At 43.3% G+C, this 27,070-nt stretch overlaps 1 protein-coding gene across 2 annotated transcripts in view; it reads right to left on the bottom strand.

Annotated features, from left to right (window-relative positions):
* Window positions 1-26,433, bottom strand: part of TFB1M (transcription factor B1, mitochondrial) — a 49,945-nt gene extending 23,512 nt beyond the window's left edge. The window contains exons 1-5 of one of the 2 annotated variants that reach the window (XM_066372960.1): window positions 26,252-26,433; window positions 23,241-23,392; window positions 11,218-11,326; window positions 9,475-9,626; window positions 1,766-1,885 (exon numbers count right to left, since the gene is read on the bottom strand). In XM_066372960.1, the coding sequence (XP_066229057.1) occupies window positions 1,766-1,885; window positions 9,475-9,626; window positions 11,218-11,326; window positions 23,241-23,392; window positions 26,252-26,384 (666 nt within the window). In that variant the 5' untranslated portion in view covers window positions 26,385-26,433. The remainder of the gene's footprint in view (window positions 1-1,765; window positions 1,886-9,474; window positions 9,627-11,217; window positions 11,327-23,240; window positions 23,393-26,251) is intronic. The other variant, XM_066372961.1, reaches the window with a different exon arrangement.
* Window positions 26,434-27,070: the final 637 nt, after the last annotated feature.

Below are 27,070 nucleotides of genomic sequence, written 5' to 3'. Positions count from 1 at the left end.
CTGTTCTAGACAGAAAATTCCTGAAAGGAAAAATGTGTTAAATCTGATGATAACCTACAAGATATCCTCAGTCATCAAATTCTGTTTTGAATGTAACAGGATCTATTGTTTTGGTAGATGCCGTTTACAATGTCTGGAACCTTGAGGGGCTGAAATGAAGTAGGATTAAGAGTGAGCTCCCTGAACTTGACTTAGAAAAAGCTGACCATTAACCCTTTGAGCAGAGAGTTTCCTGTTAACCCTGAGGAGGTACATGGACGTCTGTACTACCTGAAGGGTTAAGACCGGTCTGCCACTGGAAGACGGTCTGAACGGGCTGCATCCCTCTAGGCACCGGAGCCCTCGGCCGCTGTGGCAGACAACACAGCAGAGCACGCGGAAGGGCAGCAAGGAACACGGAGGCTCCTCGATCGACTGCAAGACACACACATAGGGCTGATGCTATCTGGGCCCCACTCTAAACCAAAAAACCCTGCATCTAGCTCTAAAAACCACACACTTTTATTGTGCTATCTACTTTTATTAATGACTGCCAAGTGAGGCGGGAAACTTCCCACCCAGCAAGGAGAGCTCTGCAGCTCGCTAGCTGGGAACGCCCTGCAGGCGCTCAGGTCCAACTGCTCCTGCCCGCTGCCTCCCGTGCTCCGCCTGGCCCAGGGCTGTGCACGCAGATGCTCAGTGTCGTCAAAAGAGAAACAGATGAGCTTTCATGGCACATGTGCTGTGGTCACACCGTCCAGCACTGGTTTTGATAAAACAGATGCCAGCTTACTGATTTTCATTTCTGGCACAGAAACTTATTTTTGTAATTAGCACTTACGTTTCTGTAATTAGCACAGAGTCAAAAGCCTAATTGAATATCCAACTATTTTTCCTCAGAAGATTGCAAGTAACACGACCAACATAAGGTCTCTCAAAAAGGTGGGAAGAGGCCCTCGCCGGTTGGCTCAGTGGTAGAGCGTCGGCCTGGCGTGCAGGAGTCCCAGGTTCGATTCCCAGCCAGGGCACACAGGAGAGGCACTCATCTGCTTCTCCACCCCTCCCCTTCTCCTTCCTCTCTGTCTCTCTCTTCCCCTCCCACAGCCAAGGTTCCATTGGAGCAAAGTTGGCACGGGCGCTGAGGATGGCTCAGTGGCCTCTGCCTCAGGCGCTAGAATGGCTCTGGATGCAACAGAGCGGCGCCCCAGAGGGGCAGAGCATCGCCCCCTGGTGGGCAGAGCGTCGCCCCTGGTGGGCATGCCGGGTGGATCCCGGTCGGGCGCATGCGGGAATCTGTCTGACTGCCTCCCCATTTCCAGCTTCAGAAAAATACAAAAAAAAAAAAAAAAAAAAGGTGAGAAGAACACTTACGATAAGTAACATCGGACAGAACTTTAGGGAGAAGTCTCTAACAGAAATCACAAAAATAATACTTTTTCTTTAGGAATGGATGACCACACAACTTATCTCCCTTCCTGGGATGATTTAAATGTAAAAAGGGGTAGTAATAATAATGATGATATCACAGCCACCAGGGCAACATGGCTACACTGGACATTTGGTCATTCTAAATACAGGGTGGGGGGAGAATTAGAATGAAAATTGTGATTGTTAATCATACTGTGACTTTTGTACTTCTTGCTCAGGCGAAGTAGAGAAAACCTTACGGTACAGTCTGCATCTCCATCAAGATTAGAGCCTAGAGAGAATTCCCATGATGCGTCCTCAGGGGAGCAAAGAAAACATCCTCACTCTGGTGCCCTAGCGCGGGTCGGGAGGAACTCACCTCCGGCTGGGGGACGAACGCGCGGCCCGGGATCGTGAAGACGTGCTGAACGTGGCAGAGGTACTGGGCCATCACAGAGAGGCGACTGCGCTGCCTGCTGCCCGTGCTGGCCGTCAGCCGCTGCAGAGGGACAACGAGGAAGTGTGGCAAATAACTGACCCGGTCAGAGCATCAGCGAGAAATAAACAACTAGTAGAAAATAGAAGAGTAAGTCAAACCCATAAACTATGCTCAGCCACACTGCAAATTAGGGACATGCAAATTAAAAGTATACAGTGAGATACAATTCCATGCCCATAAAATGAACAACATTTAAGCGACATAAACAAGAACCTGGTAGAACCTAGCACTGGCGAGTACCTGGGAACTCACGCAGGGCTGGTGAGAGGGGAAACAGGCCCAAGCCCTTCGGACCATGACGTGACAGCACAGGGTAAGGCTGAAGCTGGGTACGCCCCCTCCAGGGCTCTGTCCCCGAGAGAAGCTCATGTATTCGCACTCGGAGACGTGTGCAAGAATGACTGTTCACTGCACTTTATATGTAATATCAAAAACCGTGGGAAAACATTAAGTAAGGTTCATCACAGGCCATCACACTGGTAATTTTGACCATAGAATACTAAATAATAGTTAAAATGAGTAACAGGGGTTTCCAATTGAGATCCCAAAATAGAGTAAAAAATAATTAAGTGGCAGAAAAGATGTACAGTCTGACTTCATTTATATAAAAACTTCAAGAGATTATGTGTAGGTGTGTGTGAATATGTATTTGCAGGGCAACTAAAAGACACTCACAGGAATGATGGATAGAAATTTTAATACAGAACAATGCATGGAAGGGAAAGAAAGGGAACAGAAGAGGCCTCCAAACACTCCAACATTACTTTATTTCTTAAAAAAGATAAGAAAAATGGCAATATGTTAAGATTACACAAAGCTGAGTTGTGGATAAAAAACAAAAACAAAACAAGCAGGCATACTTATCTTTCTAAAATGTTTCCTGTTTCCCTGTGTCCTGAGAGTTCACCAGACATGCTAGCCCCTCCTGAGACACAGGGCAGTGTCACCAGAGCGGTCCTGGGCAGGAGCGGCGCCTTTAGAGTTGTGTCTGCCCTGTGGGGGCTCCTCTGTCCCGCTCACTAGCTGTGCGGACTTCTGGAGCCCGCTACTTTCCTGCTTCTACCCAGCCGTGGCATGAAAGCCACATCATTTGACTTATAAGAGATGTTTTTCCTTAAGAATTTAAAAACAGGTTTTCATTTGAGCAGTTGAGAAAACGTCCTACGGGCTGAGCTACCTGTAGAGTTTCAGCACCTGCTTTGTAACTCAGAAGCTACCCCTCATCTCACCCCTTTTATAGTAAAGGATCTGGCTCTTATCTGTCTGCATAGTTGACATCATTAGGAAGTTGAGTTTATGAAGGTGATGAGTTGCCACAGTACCTCTGACAAAATAAACTCTTCCTTACTGAAATGTGAAATCAAGAAATACAGGGCCCTGGCTGGCTGGCTCAGCGGTAGAGCGTTGGCCCAGTGTGTGGAAGTCCCAGGTTCGATTCCTGGCCAGGGCACACAGGAGAAGTGCCCATCTGCTTCTCCACCCTTCCCTGTCTCCTTCCTCTCTGTCTCTCTCTCCCCATCCCGCAGCCAAGGCTCCACTGAAGCAAAGTTGGTCTGGGCACTGAGGACGGCTCCATGGCCTCCACCTCAGGTGCTAGAGTGGCTCTAGTTGCAACGGAGCAATGCCCCAGATGGGCAGAGCATTGCCCCCTGGTGGGCATGCTGGGTGGATCCCGGTCAGGCGCATACAGGAGTCTGCCTGTCTGCCTCCCTGCTTCTCACTTCAGAAAAATTAAAAAAAAAAAAAAAAAAGTATGTTATGTTCTCAAATACCAAAAATATGGAGGCACATAATGGAAGTACAGATTTAAGTTAAAGAATAAGGTTATGGATCAAATGGTCAAAAATATTTCTGGTTCTTAATTTAAAAAAAAAAAGCGCTTGATTTTTCCACTGGTAAAAAATTCACTGACCGTGCAGTGTACACAGCGGCACAGGCCAGAGCAGCTGTGTACACGGAACCCTACCACGAACATGATCACAGCATTAGGAAATAAACAAAATAAAAAGATCCAGATTTTAAAAATTATTATTTCATCCTGGATTTCTTCCAATTTCTCACTTTACATCTGAAATGTATGTTTCCACAGATGATTTTAACAGATTTAAAGATCAGTTAACCAAAAAGCAAAGCAGTGAGGCCCACAGGTAAGCTAATTTGCTATAATGAGACATTTAAGTCTGTCTCACAGTGTCGTGTCCCCTGCTGCCAGCCCAGGGGTCAGCCTGACCATTGACCTGACCCCCCCATCTTTGTAGCAAATAGAGCCATGGTGTGGAGATGAAAACACGGGAACCATATGGCTCAATTTAGAAGAATGCAGCTCCCATATCTGCCCCAACTCATTAAGGGAAAATTCAAGTTGCGGACCAGAAAACCCTGCAAAGGACATCATTAAAGCTGGTGTAGAGTTCAATAGTCAGTCAACCATTCAAACACAAATTGGTATTTCTGTAATACACATACTACAGGTAAAGCTATAAATATTCAAACTCCTTTAGAAGATAGGTGATTCCAACAGCAAAGGCCAGGAAACCAAACCAGTTAATTTTTCAGTAAAAGGAAATGTCTAACCTTTGAGATTTAAAAGCATTCGGAGTCTAATAAAAAAAAGAGGGGGGCAATGAATTCACAAGGACAGTGCTACTTTTTCCCCTTATTCATCTAAAATAATTTGATGTACACGTAGAAAAAAATCAGCTTATACCTAAGAAGTGAAACAGCCCCACATCAGAGACAAAGAGAAGTACATAATTAATGAAGAGGCGACTCCCTGCCTGCTAGGGCTGTGACCGTTAACAGCCAGGGTCCCCTGGGGATGGCAGGAGATGAAGAGGCTGATACTGGACCCAGAAAGGAAAGACCACAGGTCCAACCACACGGAGAAGTTGAACATCATGACTTCAGCAGAAAACATTCAGCCTGGGTTCAAGTCCAGCTTCCCGTGACTAGCTCCACCACCTTTCAGAAAACATTCAATTACTCTGAGCCTCAGTTTCATCATCTGTAAAATGGGGTTAGATGAGATTTGTTAAGGTCTCACTTATTGCTGCACAGTCTGATTCTATTTTATGAGCTGTAACTTTATACTGTCTGTGTGTCCCTTACTCTGTGTGAGCTGAGTTCATACACTTGGACCCGTAGTCTCAGAGAGAAAGAAGAGGACCCTGCCCATTTATTTGTTCTTCAACTCACGAAGTCAAGCAAAAAAAATGTTGGTAAGTGCTTTCTCTGGTTAAGATACAGAATTAGCCAAAAATGACAGTGTCAAGAGCAAAGGAGAATGCAGGAGAAAATGATGGCATGTACGCCGCTGCAACTTCCACCTGCGAAATGTAAAACCGCTCAGAGGAACAGTTACCCCTACTCCTGAAGCATTCCTTAAATACAGACTCAATATAAACTCTTTCCAATATTTATACCAAAATTTCACTAAAATCACCCCCTTTTTTAAAAAAAGAAAAAGAACTGCATATGGTGAGGCTGGAGCAGGACCATTATTAATAAACACGACTGACAGCGAGTCTCTGAGAAGATTCCTCCACCTCGTGAGCCTCTGTTCCTTCGCTCTTTCTCCCGGAACTACAGTACATGCATCGTGTAGCTCTACTGTGTTATCCAAGAACAGAACACCATAGTGATCACGCCAGCTGAGGAAAATCAACCAAGGATAAACCCAAAGGGTGAGAAAACCAACAAAGAAAACTATTAGCAGGGCCTCAATTCAAACCACGGGATGAGAACAGAGTGGTGAGCAGGAACTGATAAAGACGGTAGGAGAGTGTGGTGTCCTCTCTCCCAGCTCACAGAAGGCTCCTCCATTTCTGTGATGGATTTTAGGGCCCCAAGACTTGAGCAGACAGAGACTGGCGTTCGTTCGGGCAGCCAGAACTTGTGGGGCAGCTGCTGGGAACACCGGGCGTGGGAAGTGGGTGGGTGGGGAGAGAGAGGAAGGATGTGGGCGAGAACTCCTGACACACGCTCCTCAAGTCTTAGGCTCAGAGCTGGGAGTGTGTGAGCTGAACTCCTCAAAGCTCGGGAGGTTGGGAGGCTGGAGAAAGGACCGTCAAAGAGCAGGACAAAATGGACTCAGGAAGAACTGGGAATAGTTCAAACCCCCGAGAGCTAAGACGTTGAGCCCTAGAATACACGAGGCTTTGGGGGGACGGACCCCTCAGAGAGCTCGTGACTTTGTCATGGGAGTTAATTAGCCTCAGATCAACGGCTGCTGGACCAGTCCCCACAGAGTTTAAAAGGAAGCCTCAGGCCAATCTGCAAACAATTATCTGTGTGCCAGGACAAAGCCCAGCCCTCAACCCAAGAAAACAAAATCCAGCCCTTAAAATGAAAAACCCAAAGACCTCACAATATCTGATCTCACATCAAAAATTACCAGACTTACAAAGCAGTAGAAAAAAAGAGGAGGTAAAAGTCAGCTGGTGCAACAGTATACATGTGACAGAGGTTTTAAAATGAGTAAACAAAGATCTTAAAAAAAAAAGCTAGGTGTGTTCTCTCTACGCACAACGATGCACAGGAAAGCACGAACATAATGAGAGAGAGGGAAGATACAACAGCGCCCAAGGGGAACTACTAGAGATAAAAATACAATGCCTGAAATGAAAAGTAAACTGAGCAGAATTAACAGACTGGACACTGAAGTACTGGGTGAATTGAAAGACACAGTAATTGAAATTAATTTTTACATATTGCGAATCACTAAATTTTTTTGTAAGCATTAACCAAAAATGCAAGCATTTGCTAAATAATTTTTTCTTTGATTACCTTACACTAGGTTGTCTGATGTGGGGCCTTCTGATCTAGCCGTCACCTGTCTCATGCTGTTGTCATAGGCTCTGATTATCAGAGCTAATGAGATGACATTTAAATATCTGATTGGCAAGTCTTCTCTTCCTGTGCAAAATTTCTTACCCCTTCTTATAGGTCCATTTCTCAAGGTGATCCCTGGAACTTAAATATATTTCAAGATGTTATAAACAATGACATATCTCCAAATATTTTTTTATTCCTCTTTCCAATACTGATATATTTTATTAGTTCCAATTCTTCCTGTATTTAGTGATCTGTTTATTTATCACTAACTCAATCCTAAACTTTCACCAGTGTTCAGCATATGCAAACATGAGGTATTTTATCAAATCTTTGATCTGCTCGGATGTGAGCTGGATGTTCTTCCTGAAGACCCCTCCTCTGTCCTTCCTGAAGACCCCTCATGTCTGTATGGGGCCTTCTGTTTCTCAGATTTTACACCTTGTTTCTTCTTGGTGTCTCTACTAAGACTAATGCTTCCATAGGCTTTTGTCATTATGTCTAGGTGTCGAGAAAGGTCAGTGAAGGGCAGACTTTCAATAAATAGTGCCAGGTTAATTGGGATCATATGATAACAGTACTAAAATTGGCTTCTATTTCAACCATCCACAGAAATCACCCCAAGTGGATTACATAGAAATTTGAAAGGTAAAACAATAAAGCATCTGGAAGGTAACATAAAAAAAATTCTTCATGATCTCAGGCTATAAAAGGATTTCTTCAACAAGACAGAAAAAACACCAACCATAAATTTAAAATTATGAACGCCAGCTGTTCAAAAGACACTGTAAAAAGAAAACAATGACACGCCATAGTGGGAGAAGATCTGCAATGCATTTAATAAAGGGCGAGGAAGAATGTGTCTATACTCCGAACGAAGGAGGAAAGGACAAGCAACCCAACACAAAACTGGGTGACAGGCACGCACTTCACAGAAACGCGCTTACCCAGAAGGCCGATAAATATGTAAAACAGTGCTCAATTTCATTAGAAATCAGCAAACGATAAACCAAAAGCGCAATGACACACCATGTTCCTCAGATTAACAAAAAAGCGCAAATCTGGCAAAAGCAAGTCCTGGCGAGCAAGCAGATGGAGTAAAATGAACGCTGGGGGGACTATAAACAGGGTAATGGCTTTGAGAACAAGTGAGCATTTTCTAGCGGGTGGAGGTGAGCGGGCCTTCCAATCCAGCGTTTCTGTGTGCCTATGTGTACACCGGACATAAATATGAGAACGCTCATGACAGCTTTGTTCGTAATAACAAAACACTGAAACTAATTCAGAGTCCCAAAACAGGAGAATGGATAAATTATGACAGTCAAAGAGTGGGTAGTAGATAGCTCAACAAATAAACCACAGCTTATGAGCACCATGAGCGAACCACGATAAAAAAGACACATATTGTGCAAATCCCTTTGTATAAAGTTCAAAAATGGACAAAACTAAAGTATATTAGTTATATGTGATAATGCGTGTGATAAGCGATGCAGAGAATAAACCCCAACTTCATGGTATTGATTATGTTGGCAGTAGGCGAGGGATAGGAGACACAATCAGAATGAGGCAGCCAAGAAAGTGTCAAAGATGTTGGCAACTTAATTAGTAAGTTGGGTGGTAGGGATTCAGGTGTTTCTTTTGTGAAGTCACACATATACATTATATACTCTATATGTCATGACTAAACTTTCTTTTTCTTTTGTATTTCTTTTTTATTTTTGTATTTTTCTGAAGGAGAAGTGGGGAAGCAGACTCCTGCATGTGCCCAATAGGGATCCACCTGGCATGCCCACCAGGGGGCGATGCTCTGCCCATCTGGGACGTTGCTCTGTTGCAACCAGAGCCATCCTAGCACCTGAGGCAGATGTCATGGAGCCATCCTCAGCACCTGGGCCAACTTTGCTCCAATGGAGCCTTGGCTGCGGGAGGGGGAGAGAGAGACAGAGAGAAAGGGGAAGGGAAGAGAAGCAGATGGGCACTTCTCCTGTGTGCCCTGGTCGGGAATCAAACCCAGGACTTCACACGCCGGGCCAACACTCTACCGCTGAGCCAACCGGCCAGGGCTCATGACTAAACTTTTAAAGGAACACTTAGAGTCTGCAGATTCTGTCACCTACCCTGTAGGTGTGCCTGCTAGAGAGGGAATGTGGAGCACAACTGTTGTGGGCATGCAGGCATGGCGGAGATGGGGATTAGGTGAAAGTCTATGTACTAAATGATGAGACACCAATCTCCTTCCACTTCTCGGCTCCAAACTGATTATAACGTTCTTCAACTGTCACCCCACTAAGTTCAACCGATCAATGATAGCACAGCAGTGCCAGTCCTGTGTCCTAACGCATTGCAGCGTTGCCTACGTGGCGTCTTTCCCTGGCCGTGCCATGCCGTGTGTCCCGCGCCTGTCTGCCGCCCCGCGTGTGTCCCGCGCCTGTCTGCCGCCCCGCGTGTGTCCTGCGCCTGTCTGCCGCCCCGCGTGTGTCCCGTGTCTGTCTGCCGCCCTGCGTGTGTCCTGTGTCTGTCTGCCACCCTGCTTTCTGAGCCGGCGGCACGTCACCCATGCTCTGCACGGAGAGCTGACACCACTCCCGTCCTCACCCTCATCACGTTTGACTTCTGGTTGTGTTGTTGCCGGGTTTTTCTGTGTGTGTGTAATGGAGTATGAACTTTAGAAGACACAGTCTGTGATAAAAATGCAGTACTACTTTGTTTTGAAAGAATTTGCTCATGTGATAAAATAGCCAGAAAATATTAAAACTTACCTCTGCCACTTCCTTTTGAAAAGTCAACGTCATCTGGGTTCTGCCATAAGCAAAGGGCCCATCTCTCTGAGAAACATTTTCAAGCCACTTGATTATCAGTGGAGTTGATACATTAAAAGGCAGATTTCCAATAATATGTACATTTGGAGGATCTGGTTGGCAGGAATAAAACAACTTGAAGGAAGTGATTCCATCAATATATTTCTAATCCAATTTTAGTTAAGAGTAACGTCAAATTAAATATCAATAGCATCAAATAAAAATATATGAAAACTATGGCTGAGTACTGTCCATTCCATTTATTTTTTAAAAGCAATATTTTTTCCACAATCAGCTTTGAATGATTAAGGAAAAGAAATTCTACCTAATTAGTGCTCAGTCAGTCACTGAAAGTCCTCATATTCTTGGCTCAGGAAAGATATAAAAAAGAATTGCTTTGAGGGAAAAGATAATTTGCTTTGGACATGAAGAGGTCAAAGGGCCTATGGGGCGCTCAGGTGAACCTGTCGGAGGGTCAGATGCCCAGGAGGGGGATACAGTCTGGACAGGAAGTTGCGGGTGTCCGTGATGCAGGTGGGAAGCAAAACCACAGCAGAGGAGTGGTCCACACACATCTGCAGCAGGAGAGGAGATGCCCAAGAAATCTCCGAACCACGTGGGAGAAAGAGGTGGGTGGGAAAATAGCCTCAGCAGAGAGCAGTGAGAGACTGCTCACAACAGCGCAGAAGGAAAGCAGGGCCTGGTCTCAGAGAAACCACCCAGGAGGGAGCAGCTAGCGTCAAAGGAACCGGGGAGAACGCAGTCAGATGAGGTTACACAGCGAGGAGGCCCCGTGCTGGGCGGGCAGAAACGAGAAGGCAGGCTGCCCTCTGGAGAATGGCCTGCTGCCAGGCATAGAGGGGCAGCGCCACCCACTCTGAACGGGCCTGGCCGTGGAGGCCAGACACACGGTGCCAGCTGGACTAGGGCACACCAGAATCGCCCCTCCACTTGGTCTGAGGGGTTTTATAGGCAAAAATACCCCCAGTCTATTTATCTATGTATTCCAAAGTGCCGCAGCACACAGGTTCTCAGTCCACACTGCCGAGGACGAAGACGCCTCGGCTGGCCACTGCGTGGGAAAGACGACGGAAACCAAGGTAAAAGAAAGGCTTGGGTGGGGTCTGGTTGACTAAAACACTACTTTTTTCTTCACCATTTAAGATAAGTAACACCTTATAGCATACACCATCCATCCTTATGTAATATATAAATGACAAGTTAATTTGAATGAAACTCAAAACATCTGAAAAATGAGACAAATAAATTAGAATTAAGAAAAAGTAATTAGATTTTATATTTTGGAAGTAGAAAAGCAGAATAAAATTACAATGCATATTACCTATTAATTCTGTTCAGATAATTTTTTTCATTGATTTTTTTTGGAGTCAGAGGGAGAGAAGGTGAGAGAGAGAGAGAGTGGGAAGGAGGGAGGGAGGGGAGGAAAAGAGGGAGAATTTTGTTCTATGAGTTGTGCATTCATTGGCTGCTTCTCATATGTGCCCAGACTGGGGCTAAAACCCACAACCTTGGTTTTTCAGGACAATGTTCTAACCAACTGAGCTAACTGGCCAGGGTCTGAGTAATTTTTAATATAAATATATAATAACATTTGGAATGTATCAGAATATGAATAGTTCTAATATGAACAGTTACAAAGATAAATAAATAAATAAATAAGAAAGCCACCCCAAAGTCACTTACCGTCCTCCCACCGTCTTTTAAGACTTTCCGGAAAAGCCTTTTCTATCTTGAACGTCAACACATCTCCATGGACAATTCTCAGTTTTCCAGGGGCTGCATCTGAAAGCATCTAGTTTACAGAAAGGGCAAGAAAATGAGCTCATATGCTGGCAAACACAAACTAATTTTTTTTTACTTCAAAACTGTGCATTATTACATCAGTGTGAAAAGCCAGAGGCTGAGTGACCATTAATGAACAAGTACGGGGTACCCACTGCAATAGACTATTGTAGACTATTGTGGTGTTTCCCTTTTACTGTATGAATGCCTGGGGACAGTAATAAATGACAGGATAAAAACAGTTCCTCTTTACCTGACCAGGCGCTGGTGCAGTGGATAGAGTGTCGGATTGGGACCCAGAGGACCCAGGTTCGAAACCCTGAGGTCACCGGCTTGAGCACGGGCTCACCAGTTTGAGTGTGGGCTCACCAGTTTGAGTGTGGGGTCACCGGCTTGTGCCAGAGGACCCAGGTTTGAAACCCCGAGGTCACCGGCTTGAGCACGGGCTCACCAGCTTGAATGTGGGATCACCAGCTTGCGCATGGGATCATAGACATGACCCCATGGTCACTGGCTTGTAGCTCAAGGTCGCTGGCTTGAACCCAAGGTCACTGGCTTGAACAAGGGATCACTGGCTCTGCTGGAATCCCTGGTCAGGGCACATGAGAAAGCAATCAATGAACAATTAAGGTACAGCAATGAAGAAATTATGTTTCTAATCTCTCTCCATTCCTGTCTGTCTATCCCTATCTGTCCCTCTCTCTCTCACACAAACAAACAAACAAACAATCCTCCACCTTCAATCTTTGAGTAAAAACAAAAAGAACAATAAGAAGAGGGGTAAAGTACCCTTTCCTTGTTTATCACTTTTCCTTCCTTTCATCCACCCTAGCACCGCACCTTAAGAAATGCTTTCACAGGACTAGTGTTGGCACCTGGCTAAGAAGAGCCTTATGCCCAAGCCATCTATAAATCTGTATCGTGTTTAGTGCCTTGTATCCAGCACAAAACTTGATTCTTTTTTTTTTTTTTTTTCATTTTTCTGAAGCTGGAAACAGGGAGAGACAGTCAGACAGACTCCCGCATGCGCCCGACCGGGATCCACCCGGCACACCCACCAGGGGCGGTGCTCTGCCCCCCAGGGGGCGATGCTCTGCCCATCCTGGGCATCGCCATATTGCGACCAGAGCCACTCTAGCGCCTGAGGCAGAGGCCACAGAGCCATGCCCAGCGCCCGGGCCATCTTTGCTCCAATGGAGCCTTGGCTGCGGGAGGGGAAGAGAGAGACAGAGAGGAAAGCCGCGGTGGAGGGGTGGAGAAGCAAATGGGCGCTTCTCCTATGTGCCCTGGCCGGGAATCGAACCCGGGTCCTCCGCACGCTAGGCCGACGCTCTACCGCTGAGCCAACCGGCCAGGGCCAAAACTTGATTCTTGAAGTCCTTGGCTAATCAAACCAGATGCGGTCCCGGAGCTGATCAAGTTCAAAATGCAGGAGTGAGTATAATCAATGAGAACGAACACGGCTAAAGTATTGATAGATTACAAAGGCACCACGTGAAGTCTCAGCTCAGGGGGCTCTGAGAACCTCAGCTGCAATGCAGGGACTGTGGCCCTGAGCACGCCTGCTCTGGCTTCTCTAGCTCAATTCAAGCTAATTTTCTTTCCTCTCTCCTTGCTTGCTCAGGCACCTGACGGGAAGGATGAGAGCATCACAGACGCCCATGAGAAGACACGGACCAAGGCAGACCGCTCCCGCTGTTGGGTCAACACTGTGCCTTGCACCTGCGTCTCTGCAGCACTTACAATACCCTGCATCACGGCTACTATCTGCACGTTCGTTATCCCCCCCCCCCCCCCCCCCCCCGTAACACTGCGCGCAGCTTGAGAGCAGCAGCTGTTTGTCACCTCCTGGAGTGCCTTCTGCAGGTACAGCAGTACACAGTGGATACCAGACGGCATTCAGTTTCTGTCAAGCTGGAAACTCGCCTAGCCCGCAAGATTCTGAGCTCCACAAATGTCTAAGGTCAATTAACTTGCAAAGACTCATTGCACTGATAATTCAGGCAGAGTTATACAAGTAATGTTTCAGAGATACAGAGCTGAACTACATATATTGGTAAGTTTGGAAATCTTCTAATTTAAGTTCAGCAAAACAACAGCAACAAAAAACAACAAAAACCACCAAAACTGCATACCTCTGATATTAAAGTACTTATGGATTATTTTAAATTACCATCATTTGTTAAAACTTAATTTGGGGAGTTCCAGACAATAAATCTTAAACAACATAATAACCTCAATATACTATAAATTAAAAAAGGAGATAGCTCTCTATGGCACAGGCTCTTACTATATAAAAACTGGTATTTAATGATAGCATTTAACCATCAGTGAAGAACATCAGAATTTTTTCTATAATTATGCTTCACACAATTAAAACAAAAACAAATTAGCATACCAAAAACAAAGAGGCAGAACAAAAAGCCTATGTTTCACGATGTCAATATATAGACAGTAATTAAGTAATTAGTAATTAAGACTAAAACAAAACAATGTAAACTCGGCTCCTTGGCAATAATTTACATGCTTTGATAACTCAACCACGTTTGAAATGTTAATTTTTTCACATTGACACACAGCTGCATACCATAAAACTTATAAAATGTACATTTACCTTCCTTTCCTAGGTTTAAAGTTACATTTCTATTATATTTTTTGGATTGCCCTTCAGTCAGTAACAACCAAACCCTCCAATTCTTTATAAGGTCTAGGCCCTCTGTGACTCCTCTGTAGCCTGATCTTCCTCTGTCTCCACCCCCCCCCCCCCCCCCCACTGCAGAAGGAATGAACGCTGGTGTTCACAGCATTATGTGAAGGGTCTGGAGCAACAATGAGGGGGAAAAGTGCTTCCCAAACTGAAATGATAGTACGATTACAGACAATAGCCATTTAAACACCTAATGATATTCAGCAATGACACAGACTTTCTAACTAACCACTTACAGAGAAAGATCTTTTCATTATCGTAATACTTGGGGATGATGAAGTAGTGGGAAAGATCACTGTGACAGCCCTTCAGGAATAACCCTGGTGCATTACACTTCAAAATCCGAGATGTTATTACCTCCTAATGTGCTCAGGGGCGCAGCGGACTGAGAGTGCAGGCACCGATTACAGCCCAGTGAGTACTTTCACAGACACTCTTAAATTGTTCTATCATTTTTATTTTAGTTTTCAATCCTATATTCTTCCAAAATGAGATGTAAGTAAGCTTAGAGTAAAAGGCTAAAAGGCATTCATTAAACAAGGCTGTACGAGGAGAAAGGCAAGCCAAACCAAGAGAAGGAGCCATGTGTGTAACTGTAAGAGCTGACAGCCCGAGACAGGAGCTGTCGCGATCGACGTATGGAATTATAGAACTCCCACTCTCTACTGGAAGAATGATACCAAGTCTCCACAAGAGAATAGGGTGTTTTCTGATAGGTTTTGTAAAGTACATAATGGAGACTGTTCCCTCCATGTGGCCATCTAAAAATATCTCTTCTAACAAGTACGTCAAGGTTTTAGTCCCTTTACTGCAGGGAGCAAGGAACTACGGTCCACTCAGGGAGTTTGCTGTTATCTAACTGGATGACAAAGGAATTTACGCAATTCTTGGAACTTACGTACAATTATAAATTCCCTGAGAACAAAAAGCTATATCAAATAGCCATCTTGTATGTTTTTGCCACCTTCTCATGGTGCGGGGCTTAAGGTAACCAGACCCGCAAAGTGGGCTAAGCGCTGGTCACGTGGCTTAGCGGTATTTCCTTCCTCCTGACAACAGCAGGGACCCACACGCTGTTGAGTAGGGCTGGGCAAGTGTTAGGCAAACTACTGTGTATAAGAACTTAACCTGCTCTAGGCAATCCGATAGGTGAAAAACAAAATTTCTATCTTATATAGAATACAAGGAAAGACTAATGCTATTTTTCAAATGGAATTCAAGATGTTAAAATAGACTGGCTCCTCAGGGGAAAGATTACAGCATGATTTCCAAAAGGCAGCTTGCTCTGCTTTTTCAGTGGGACCAGAACACGCATAGCAGTAATTCATTTACTCAGCCTCATGAAGGAACTACTGACTTAGTAAATTCTCTGTTCAACCAATGTTTACTCCTTTAAGTATTAACATTTCTTAAAAAGACAAGTGAAATGAACCCAATTTCACCCTTTTCTTGTTAACTTTTTCATTTTTGCCTGTGGAGTAATGGCCTCAATGGTTATGAGCCTTACTACTGCACTTTTCCAGTTTTTATATTCGCTTTTTATAGCTTTTCTGCCATAGTAATAACTTACCCCTTGCTGTTGTCAGTGGGTCTGTTTCTAGCACTGACCTATGTTGTTTTGCTTACTAGTTGAGTTCTATGTTATAATTAACCATGGTTACAGCTATATCAAGTAAGTTCCATGTGTAAAATATATAATCATGTCACAACGAACAATCAAGCAATCTTCCTTTTTAAAAGTTTGCTGGAAATAAAAGAATTTCAAATGTTTATTCTCTGGTTAAAAACAGCTCCTTTTGCCAGGATGACAAAATTTACTATCTATGTCCCTTTATAAGATGTCGGGAAGGGGAATAATTATAATAGCAACCATCGGCTCACTACTGGCAATATACCAGGCTCCTCACTTGCCAGGCTTTTTACAGAAATTTCTGACTATCCTTGCATTAACCCAGTGGTTCTCAAACTTTCTGAAGTCGGGGCACATTTAAAATCCTACAGATGATTGTAGGCGCACTATATACAAATTTCTGAGAAATATAATAATTAAGTCCAACATTAAAGAAAAAATAAGGTCCAAGTGTGCTTTTATGGTAACTAAACGAAATAAATATGACAAAATTAAGTTTATTCTGACATTAAAAAACATTTTTGTTACATTTTTTGAGTTATGCTTTTTAGAATTCATAAAAAAGGGTTAAAAATTAAATAACGACAAAAAAGTTATCTTTTTATATATATAGATACATTCTTAGTAAGATTTAGTAAATTCAGCAGGTCCTGGTGTGAATGTGTTAAGTTTTTTCATTCTTGTGTTTATGAGAAACATGAGCCTGATGTGTCCTAGCGATTTTTTCAATGTTTGGGCATACTTAAAAGGTAAACTTTCATTTCCTCATCAAAACATTGAAGAATTCCTCTATTTTTAGTCTTAATTGTGTTGAGGGTAGAAAATCCTAATTCATGTAAACAGGATGTTGAAAATTGTAGTAAAATGTTAAAGCTTTTTTAGATATTGCCACATATTCTTCTTTTATAGAAATCCAAGAGGCTTCAAGAGACAATTCCTATGTTTAATCAATCCAAAACCCCACCATACATATCATCTTAACTTTACACCAAACAAAGGATAGAAGAAACTTGCCTCCAGTCTTTCTGGGGAACATGGGGGGTAGTGTAAACAATCCAGCACCACAGCTTAACAGCCTTTTGCAACCTAATCAGGCAAGTGAGGTGGGGGTTGGGCAGACTGTCAGCTTACAGCCAATTCCCCACACCTCAGTCCCCAAAAATCTAAATTCCAAAAACCCTGTTGGTTTTATGGTCCCCAACAGGCACTTATTTCTCTGGAATACCATAGGGCACACCTGGAAACCTTCTAGGGCAAGTGCCCCCTAGCGCACACTTTAAGAACCATGCATTAATCACAAAAGATAACTATTATTCCCATGAGAAAGCTGAAGTTAAAAAAAAAAAGGTTCAACGATAAACTCAAGTTCACAAGGCTAGTGGCATACCTGAGATTTGAACACTAGCCTATTTGATTCCCCTGTATAAATCCTGTGAACTTTCCACTTTGCCTATCCGGCGGAAATAACCACTGTTTATTAAAAACCCCAGAGACAATTCTAACAATAATGCCTTACTACCTCCAAAATTCCACACAACAAGCACATCATTTAATGGTGAAGAAGAACCCTAGAACTTATTCTGGCCAAGACGAACTATAAGGGACGAGGTATACTCTTTGCCTTAAATAAAAAATGGACAAATCAGTTGAAGTGACAATATGCAGACACTGGAAGACAGGGTGAGCAGGAAAAACAGCAGATGCGAGAAGCTCAATGAACCCCACGGACAAGAAACACCAAGAGAGTGACACCAAGGTGCCTCAAGATGAAATTGCTCAAAACAAGCGAGAAAGAGAAAATTTTAAAGGCAGCCAGAGAAAAAAAAGACAGAGGAGCAAAGATAAAGATGACAGATTTCTTGTCAGAAGCAACACAAGACGACAGCAGAGCAACATCTTAAGAGAACTGAGAGAAAACTGTTGTGTGTTTTCAAAAAATGAAGGCAAAGTAAAACACTTCTCCTGATGTAAATGCTGAGATTCATCACCAACATATTCATGCTACACGAAACGCCAATCTTTCAGATAATAAGAAAGTCATACTATATAGATGGAAATATGGGTGAAGAACACTCAAAATAGTAAACATACGGTAAATACTTAAGGCTCTTTGTTTATTTAAATCTCTCTAACACAGAATTGACTTTTAAATATAATATCACATTGTATTGTGAACTTCAAACACAGGGGGAAGCAGGACCACGAGCACCAAGGCCTGGCGGCGTGAGCTAGCAGACTGCTGTGGGCTGACACGCAAAAACTGAAGTGGTTTAATACTGTAGATAGATATGCGAAGACATATAACGCACTCCTTCAATAAACCACTAAAATAACAAAACAAAGAGTTACAGATAACAAGCTGCAGTCGGCTGAGGACTGGCCCCAAAGATGCCCACATCCCAAACCCTGGAACCTGTGTCTGTGTCACCTGACATGGCAGAAGGGCCTGTGCTGACGTGAGTCACGATGAAGAGATGGGGAGGTTCTCCTAGATTGTCCAGGTGGGACCTGGACATAATCACAAGAGTCCTTGTAAGAGAGAGGCAGGTGGATCCATCAATAGTAGCAGATGTGGAAGCAAGAGGTCCATAAGCTAATGAATGCAGGTGGCCTCCAGAAGCTGAGAAAGGCCGAGAAACAAATTCTCTCCTGACGGCTCCAGAGGGAATGCAACCCTGCTGACCTTGACTTCAGACCTCTAATCCCCAGAACTGTCAGAGAATAAATCTGTCATTTTGAGCTATGAATTTGTGGTCATTTGTTCCAGCTGCAATAGAAAACTAATACATAAGGCAGAGATGGTCCGACTGGTGGGAAAGAGGCAAGACCCATGTATGCCACCTACAGAAAACCCATAGAAAAACACAAATAAGTAAGAATGGAAAAGATATACCATGCTAACATTAACCACAGGAAAGCTGGACTGGCAGTACTAATGTCAGATAAAGTAGATTAGGGAGGAAAGAAAATCACCAGGGATCTTGAAAATCATTTCACAAAAACATAGCCATCCTAAATGTTTATGTGCCTAATAATGGTGCTTCAAGATGGATGAAAAGACTGACAAAACTGCAGGAGAGAGAGATCTACACCTAGATTTTGAGATTTCAATACCCTACTCTCAATAAATGATGGACCAAGTAGACAGAAAATCACTACAGAGACTTGAAGAACACCAACTTTACCTAATTTAAACTCATGCTCCATCCAACAACAGCAGACTGCATATCTTTTTCAACTGTATAAGGAATATATACCAAGATAGATCATATTATATGATGCTAAACAAGTCTGAATTAATTTAAAATAATTCAAGTCATGTATTTAATCACAATAATTAAAAAATTAGTAACAGGTCTAAAAAACCCCAAAGTCTGCAAACTAAATTACATACTTCTAAACAATCCACAAGTCAAACAAGAAATTAAAAGAGAACTTAGAGCTGAATGTTATGAGAGAACTTGGAACTTTTTGTATGTCTTTCTTTAAATCTAGTATCTCAAAAACATTAGAAAAAGAAAATTAGATAGTATTTTGAATGGAATGAAAATAAAAACAGAACATATAAAAATTTGTGGGATTCTGCTAAAGCTGTACTGAGAGGGAAATTTATAGCACTGAATACCTGTAAGAAAATAAGAAAGGCTTCAAATCAATGACCTCAGCTTCCACTTAAGAAACTAAGGAAGGAACAAGTTAAATCCTGAAAAAGCAGAAGGAAGGACACAAAGATCAAGAGAAAACAATAAAGAAAAATCAGTGAAACTAAAGGCTTTTTTTTTTCTTAAAGAAGATCAATAAAGTTGGCCAATCTGTAGCTAGTCTGATCAGAAAAAATAGATACACAAACCACCAATACCAAGGAGAGAGGTACCGTCACTACAGACTCTACAGACGGCTGGTTTACTGTAAGAAAAACCAGTGTGGTTCACCATATTAACAAATTAAAAAGGAAAAGTCTTAGGATTATCTCAATAAACTTAGAACAACTTTCTGCAAATCCAACATCCATTCGTTATTAAAAAAATAAACTAATAGGGGTTTATTGTAGTATTTTATTCCAGACTATAGATTTGTATCAAGGTTCATGTTCCTCTCATTGTTTAAGATGGAAGTGAGACTCCTGCCTTTTGTTAGTTTTCTTTCCTTATGGAATACTCAGAAGAGGACAGCACACTCTGGCAGTGTATAATCTGGTTCACCTGAAGCAGTCAAAAGTGGAGGTGCTCTAACCACCAAATTAAGTCCTCTACTTAACTGACCCTTGGAGATCTGGGGGTGAGTTTTATTTTTCTCCTTCCCATTTACTTTGAAAGCCATAGGATCTTATGTTGCTTACAATTTGTTATTGAGTCTCTCCTAAGAATTTGCATATTAAGAAAATAGCTTTTAATTCACTTTAGCATTCAATTTTTTTAAACTGAGATTTAACTGACATGTTATGTTAGTTTCAGGTGTACACCATTTGATATACCTGCATACCTGGTTTTATTGTGCTTCTCAAATGTTGCGCTTTTGCTTGTTTGATTTACAAATTGAAGGCAAAACCCTCCGCCAGCAAAAAGATTCCAACTCTATTACATACAGGCTTTAGGGCAGTGATCTGGACCCCAACTGGCGACGTCTCCAAGGTCTGCCTGTATGTATATATTGGAGAGTGATTTCCACAGTGTCTACGTAGTTAACATCACCACAGCTACGAACCTTTTTCTTGTGGTGATAACTTTTAAGATTCACTCTCTCTCAACCACTGTCAAATATACAATACAGCACATTATTAATTATAGACACCATGCTGTACATTACATCCTAGGACTTATTTTATAACTGGAAGTTCGTACCTTTAAACACTTTTACCCCACGCCCTGGCAATGACCAATCTGTTCTCCGCATCTATGAGTTTTATTATTTATTCATTTTAAAAGAATCAACATCCAGATAAAACAGCTGGAAGAAAATGCAGGAGAAAGTCTAAGCCCCAATGTTTCCATAGCACTGAGGGTTTTCTAGTGCTGCAAACAAATATACTGCTTCTCTCCTATACCTCTTTCCAGATTAGCAGTCCCCTGATCAATCCTCAATTAACAGAGATGAACAGCCATGCAGTTAATAATTAATATCAAAATTTTATTAAGTGGGCCCTGGCGGGGTAGCTCAGCTGGTAAGAGTGTGTCACCCCTACATGCTGAGGTTGAGGGTTTGATACCTGGTTAGGGCACATATAGGAATCAACCAATGATGTCTCTCTCTCCCCTCCCCCCTTCCCCTCTCTGTAAATTGATTTTAAAGTATTGTATTAAGTGCTAAGTATGAGGTATTAATTTAATTCTCATAACAATCCTATGAGTAAAGTGGGGAACAGAAAGATGGTTACCCACCCAAGGTCATGCAACTAGTAACTGGTAAAGCCTGAAGTCAAACAGACAGTTTGACACTCAAGTCCGAATTCCTTAACATAAAGCTTTATAGCTTTCACATATTAGAGATGTTTTCTTACTTGATAACATGCTGACAGTGAAACCTACATGATCACTATGTTCTTTCTTCTCAGCTGCCTCATGATACTGTAAGGATTGAATTAAGCTACAAATGACATACTTTCAGCCAGAAGACATTTTATAAATTATTATACTTTCTTTAAAAAGTAATTCTATTAGCTTAGAAATCACTAAAATGGAATCCTTAAAATAGATCACTCTCCTTCTACCTTTACTCAGTTTATGATTAATTTAGTACCTCTAAAAGAAAGTGGTTTTACATATTGAAACATTCTCCACAGGAAAAAGAAGTCTATTTGATATTTCAGTACCTAACATTTCTTTTTAAGGCAAATCTCTTTCTGCATACAAGGCACTTAGAATTGATTTTGCTGCTTCTACAAAAACAAATAAGTAAAATATGTATTTCCTGCAGAGTAATTTACTTTGAAATTAACCTAATATTTAGAAAAAAGAGCACAAAACTTTTTGATAACCAATGCTACACAATTATTCACTTTCATTATTAAATGACACACTTAGTTAATCAGATAGACACATAGTCAAACTTTTTATTTCCCAGGTGAAGCATTACTGAGCACCTGCTATGTGCCAGGCTCTCACATATGGCAGAGATGCAGCAAGGGGCAACAAACATATAGGAACACAGACAGTGTCAGATGACAATACATCTAATGAGACAAACTAAGTAACTCGGGTTAGGAGTGCAGAGACTTGGGGAGGGTGGTGAGATAAGAAGGGCACAGTATTTTTTTTTTTTAGTGAGAGAAAGAGAAAGAGAGAGACAGGGATAGAATAGACAGGTAGGACGGGAGAGAGAGGAGAAGCATCAACTCATAGTTGTGGCACCTTAGTTGTTCACTGATTGCTTTCTCGTATGTGCTTTGATGGGGGAGGCTCCAGCCCAGTCAGTGACCCCCTTGCTCAAGCCAGCGACCTTGGGCTTCAAACCAGCAACCATGGGGTCATGTCTATGATTCCACGCTCAAGCTGGCGACCCCTTGCTAAAGCTGGTGAGCATGCACACAAGCCATTGACTTCAGGGTTTTGAACCTGGGTCCTCAGTGTCCCAGGCCGACACTCTATCCACTGAGCCATTGCCTGGTCAGGCTGCAGCTGTCTCTTAAATAGTCTGTTTTCAAAGCTCTTTAGCTGAGATCAGAGGGGAGAATGTGTAAATTAAGATGGAGATGAACAGAAATGTGTCTATTCACCCTGGCTCTTCTGTTGGACTGACCTAACAACCTACTGAAGGCTCTTGTGAAGCTTTAGAGTTAGGGAGGAACCCAAGGCCCCACGGTCACTAAGCGCTCCTGATGCGGAATTCCCTACAGGACCCCTGTCCCACTGTCTGCCAACGGTTCAGAAATGCATGTCCTTTCTTATTTTAAATCTCCATCTGCCTCCCTCACTAGGCATCTGTTTTAATTCTTCCCTGGAGAAGATCAATGCAAGTGTACCTTCTCCCCTGCCGACCTCTCAGCTCTCTCACTGAACGCCTCTCTTCTAGCTGAGAGGTGCCGGTGCCTCGGAGTAGTTCTCACACAGTAACAGTGCCGACTGTTTTAAAGATGCAGGTGTCACTTCACTCACACCTCATCATGAAGCTATCCATACAGTGGTGCCATTTCAATCCTTCACCTAAATAATTCTCTCATCCAAATGCCTGAGCTTAACAACAGTCTCTCAATTAAGCTAATGTCTGTCTTCAGGAATGATTTTCTGAATCTAAATGAAGTTCTCAGAAGTCATGCTGAGTCATCATTACCATTATTCATTTTCACTTATTTTTATAGGAATGGGCCATGACATGCATAAATACTAGATTTTTTTTTTTAAGGTGACATAAAAGTTAGTTTGTTTAGCATTAATGCCTAAAGCAGGCTTATTCAATTCTGGTCAACAGACTGTGGTGATGCTTGTTAGAAATGAAGCTTTCTAGACCCCTCCCGACTACAAATCAAAATCTCCGAAAAGGGGTCCGGGGATCCACAACCCACAACCTATACAATCCTTGGATGCTATGGGATTTAAGAGTCATGGTCTACAGACTTACACCGAGTTTTTAAAGAGACACTAGGTATCTCACCTGTAATCCAGGAATAAAGCGACTGTCCTTTTCGACCACCAGGAGTTCAGCAACACCGGCATTGAGGATGGACCTTGTGATTCCCCCTGGTCCGGGGCCCACTTCATACACATAAGCATCTGTCAGCTTGCCAGCCTTCCTTACAATTTTATCTGGAGAAAATCAAGTTTCAGTTATCTTGATTATCTTGGCAAATTTTGATATATGGAATTAAAAAAACAATAAGCAATACAAATACTTATCAGCCATTACTCAATCAACTGATCCTTTACATACATTAATCCAATTATTTAACTCTCAACCTAAACTGATACATAGTAGCATTCATCCTTCTACCACCTCACTGTTGAAAAGGACCAGCCCAGACCAGTTCAAGTGCACAGGTCCTGGGCTCTGAGGATGGCTTCATGGAGCCTCCATCTCCGGTGCTAAAAATAGCTCGGTTGCAAGCATGGCCCCAGATGGGCAGAGCATCAGCCCCAGAAGAGGGTTGCCAGGTGGATCCTGGTTGGGGCCCACGCAGGAGACTATCTCCCCTCCTCTTACTTGAAAAAGAAGGAAAAGAGAGAGGGGGGGGAGAGAAAAGTACCAGTCCCTGAACAAAAACAGGATTACCATGACAAATTTTTTTAACTTAAATTTAGCTAATACTGTATTTTCTGTTCCTCCTCCAAACCAATTAATCCCTAAGAAGGACAGGCTAGATAAGCAAGCACCACTTATCAACAGTTGTTGAACCTTGAATATTTGAATGAGCAAGACTAATTTCATATTCAGAGTTTTCACTATTGCAATTTAAAAATCCACAAGTAAAAAGTGCTGGCAGTCTCCATTTTTTCTGCTGGTCAATATGGCAATGGCAACAAGTTCCTAGATCCTAAGACTCACAGAAATTTGGATTCTTGGTCATTTTCAGTTAAAAGTTAAAACTTAGTAGTGGAGGTTTTTAAGCTTGGCAAATATGCAAGTTGATATGAAAACAATTTTTTAATTAACTTCTTTAAAAGTAGCAAACTTTAAAAAGTCATGAAAAAGCCGATTATTGAGGATCCAACACAACCAAATATCACTTCTGAAAAAACATACAATGGGCAGTGTTTGAGATATTAAAATCCAAGCAGCTGGCCTCCTGGCATAGTGAAAATTAAGTCACCGAAAACATCCAGCAGTTCTTGGCTGTATTCACTGACACTGTGCAGTCATTTCTGCTTCTATTACTGAGAACCTACTAAGTAGGTTTAAAGGAGAAATAACCTGTCAACCACTCAGAAATAGTTTTGTCTATTAATGGCACAGTGAGGGATCAGCACCCACTGGCCATCTGTTCGTCACAGGTGCTTTCATGCTTCCCTCACAACATATCCTTACAACATGCTAACCATCAAGATTTAACACCTGCAAACTGGCCATTTTCCTGGTGTTTTACTTGGGCAAGGTCATCTAGAAAGCAAATGGAAGAAAAGCGGCTTCGGCTCAGGGGTCAATTCTGAAGCCAACCCTTCCTTGGACGCAGACCAATGCCTCTCAGTGGGAGCAGAGATGATACATTAAGCACAAGCATTACTTAATTTGCCTATGTTTAAAAGCAGAGAGCTAGGAGAGCAGGCAGGTCAGTGGCTCTGCCCTCAAACTGCCCAGGTACAAATACAAGTGCCACCAAAGAGGTACCATCAATTCACTAAGCTTGGGTTCTAATCTTGCTCTGCTAATAGACCTTCTCGCCTTAGACAAGTACCTTAATTTCCCTTCAGTCTGATTCCCATCGAATAAAGAATAGTAAAGATTCTGGAATTTACTCCTGAGAGTGAATAAAGGCTCAAAGAGAAAACATCTATGAAGGAATTTTTTAAAAATATTAAGATCTGAGAATGGTGCTTTGTACCTAGAATGTGGCAAATGACTGGCGGAAAAGACTGATTCTGGTTACTACCAGGACCAAAGAATTTTTGAGGTGGGAAACCTTTTAAACTCTCGATGCAAGACCTTCCTTCAATTAACATTAAAAAACTGAAGCAGAGTTAAGCTATTTTACCCTAAGTCATATTGCTACTGGCCGAATGAAGGCTCAAAGTCCAAGAAATGAATAAAATAACTTAGTTGTGCTTTATGGACGGTGCTTCACTGAACTGAAAATGAACTTTTGGGGTGTGATGCATTGATGTTTTCAGCTTCCGAGGAGGGACTAAATGGAATGACCTATCAAAACCTCAAAATCGCTAAGTGCTCCAACTGTGAAATCGGTGGGCACCTTTGAAATACTACTCCTGCTGCTTCGTCCTTTAGAAGGGAACATCACTGAGAAATGATGGCTGTGGTTAAACGAATGTATACACGTTTGTAAAACTCATTAGTCTGTGCGCTTCCAACTGGTGACTTGTACCGTGAGAAGGTGTGGAAACACAAACTTACTAAACTGGAAGTCCCTTGAGGGCCACCTTTGCCTTGTTCGCTCCGACTTTGCAGCTCCAACACCGGCAACACAGCGAGCTGGAGGCGCATTTAGCAAACAGTATGTGCGCCCTCGAGGACTTCGGAGACGCAACAAGTAACTGTTTCAATAACGGATCAGAGAAGTGACACCCCTTTTCGACGACTTATTGATAAAAATCCCTGCACTGATCTAATTCGGATAACTTTAAACTGCGAGGAAAGTAAGCCGGGCCAGCACGTGCAGCCCCACTTCGTGTTAACACACCGAATTTCGACGGTCCACAACCGCCTCGCCCAACGCGCGCGCGTCCTCCAGAGGGCCAGCTCGGCGTCCGCCCGGTCCGCCCCACGGGCCCTGCAAACGCGAGCGCCGGGTTCCCCGGCACGCAGCTCGTCCCACGCGGCTGCAGGGCGCGCAGCTCTTTCAGGACTCTGCGGCGGGCGGAAGGACCTGACCAAGGGCCTACTGGACACGAGTCTGACCCCGGACACCCGCCCACAGGGGACGGGCGACACCCGCGACCCACGTCCCCGGGACCGGGCCAAGGGGAGACAGCCCGGGGCAAGGACGAGCCATCCACCTGTCAGTCTCAAGTCCAGGAGAAAATTCTGGGAAAGCTGCTTCGCCGCTTGCAGTCTGAACAACTTAATGATTTCTCGAATCGTGGGCAACGGCGGGAGACGGAAGCTGCTAAACGCTCCGGAGGCAGCCATGAAACTCCACGGGGCCGTCCAGGTTTCCCGCGGGCTTCCCGGGTGGCTCTGTACGCACCCGGCGGGGGAGGAGCCTAGCGTACTGTGGCCCGCCCCCGAGCCCACCTCATTGGTCGGTAGTATTCTGTCAGTGACAAAGCGCGGACAGGAAATCCGGGCATTCTCAGAGCGCATGCGCTATGTCCCGGTAAGTGCGGTGCAGGCTGGGTGTACGCTGGTTTTCCACACGTTAAAGTGGTGGAGGAGCCCTGAGGACGACGCCTCTCGTTGGTGGGCGGGGCCTCTCGTTGGTGGGCGGAGCCTCTCGTTGGTGGGCGGGGCCAGGTGGGAGCTGGGCAGGAACCCGGAGGGGCGGGTCCGAGGACGCATGGAGCTCAGCAATTTGCCAGGATGTAGTACACTTCGCTGATGAACATTCCTAAGACCCTTCTGGAAATAGTTTTGGAAAAGCTGGTGATTAGAGTATTAGAGACAAAACTATTGGTTGGTAACAATTCGCTTACGATTAGATGAAGGCAGGTTTCTAAAGCTCTCAGTCTTATTTTTTTTCATCTGTTAAGTGGTTAATGTCTGCTTTAAAATTGTGACCAGTAAACTAGAGGTCGCCTGGTGTGCAAATTCAGAACGTAGTGCAATGCATAGCATATGCTAAACCCACAATCAATGGTGGCTGTTGCTACTATAAT

The sequence above is a fragment of the Saccopteryx leptura genome, chromosome 3 (genome assembly GCF_036850995.1).
Source record: "Saccopteryx leptura isolate mSacLep1 chromosome 3, mSacLep1_pri_phased_curated, whole genome shotgun sequence".
Classification (NCBI taxonomy): Eukaryota; Metazoa; Chordata; class Mammalia; order Chiroptera; family Emballonuridae; genus Saccopteryx; species Saccopteryx leptura.
This window is presented reverse-complemented; position numbering and strand designations above follow the sequence as displayed.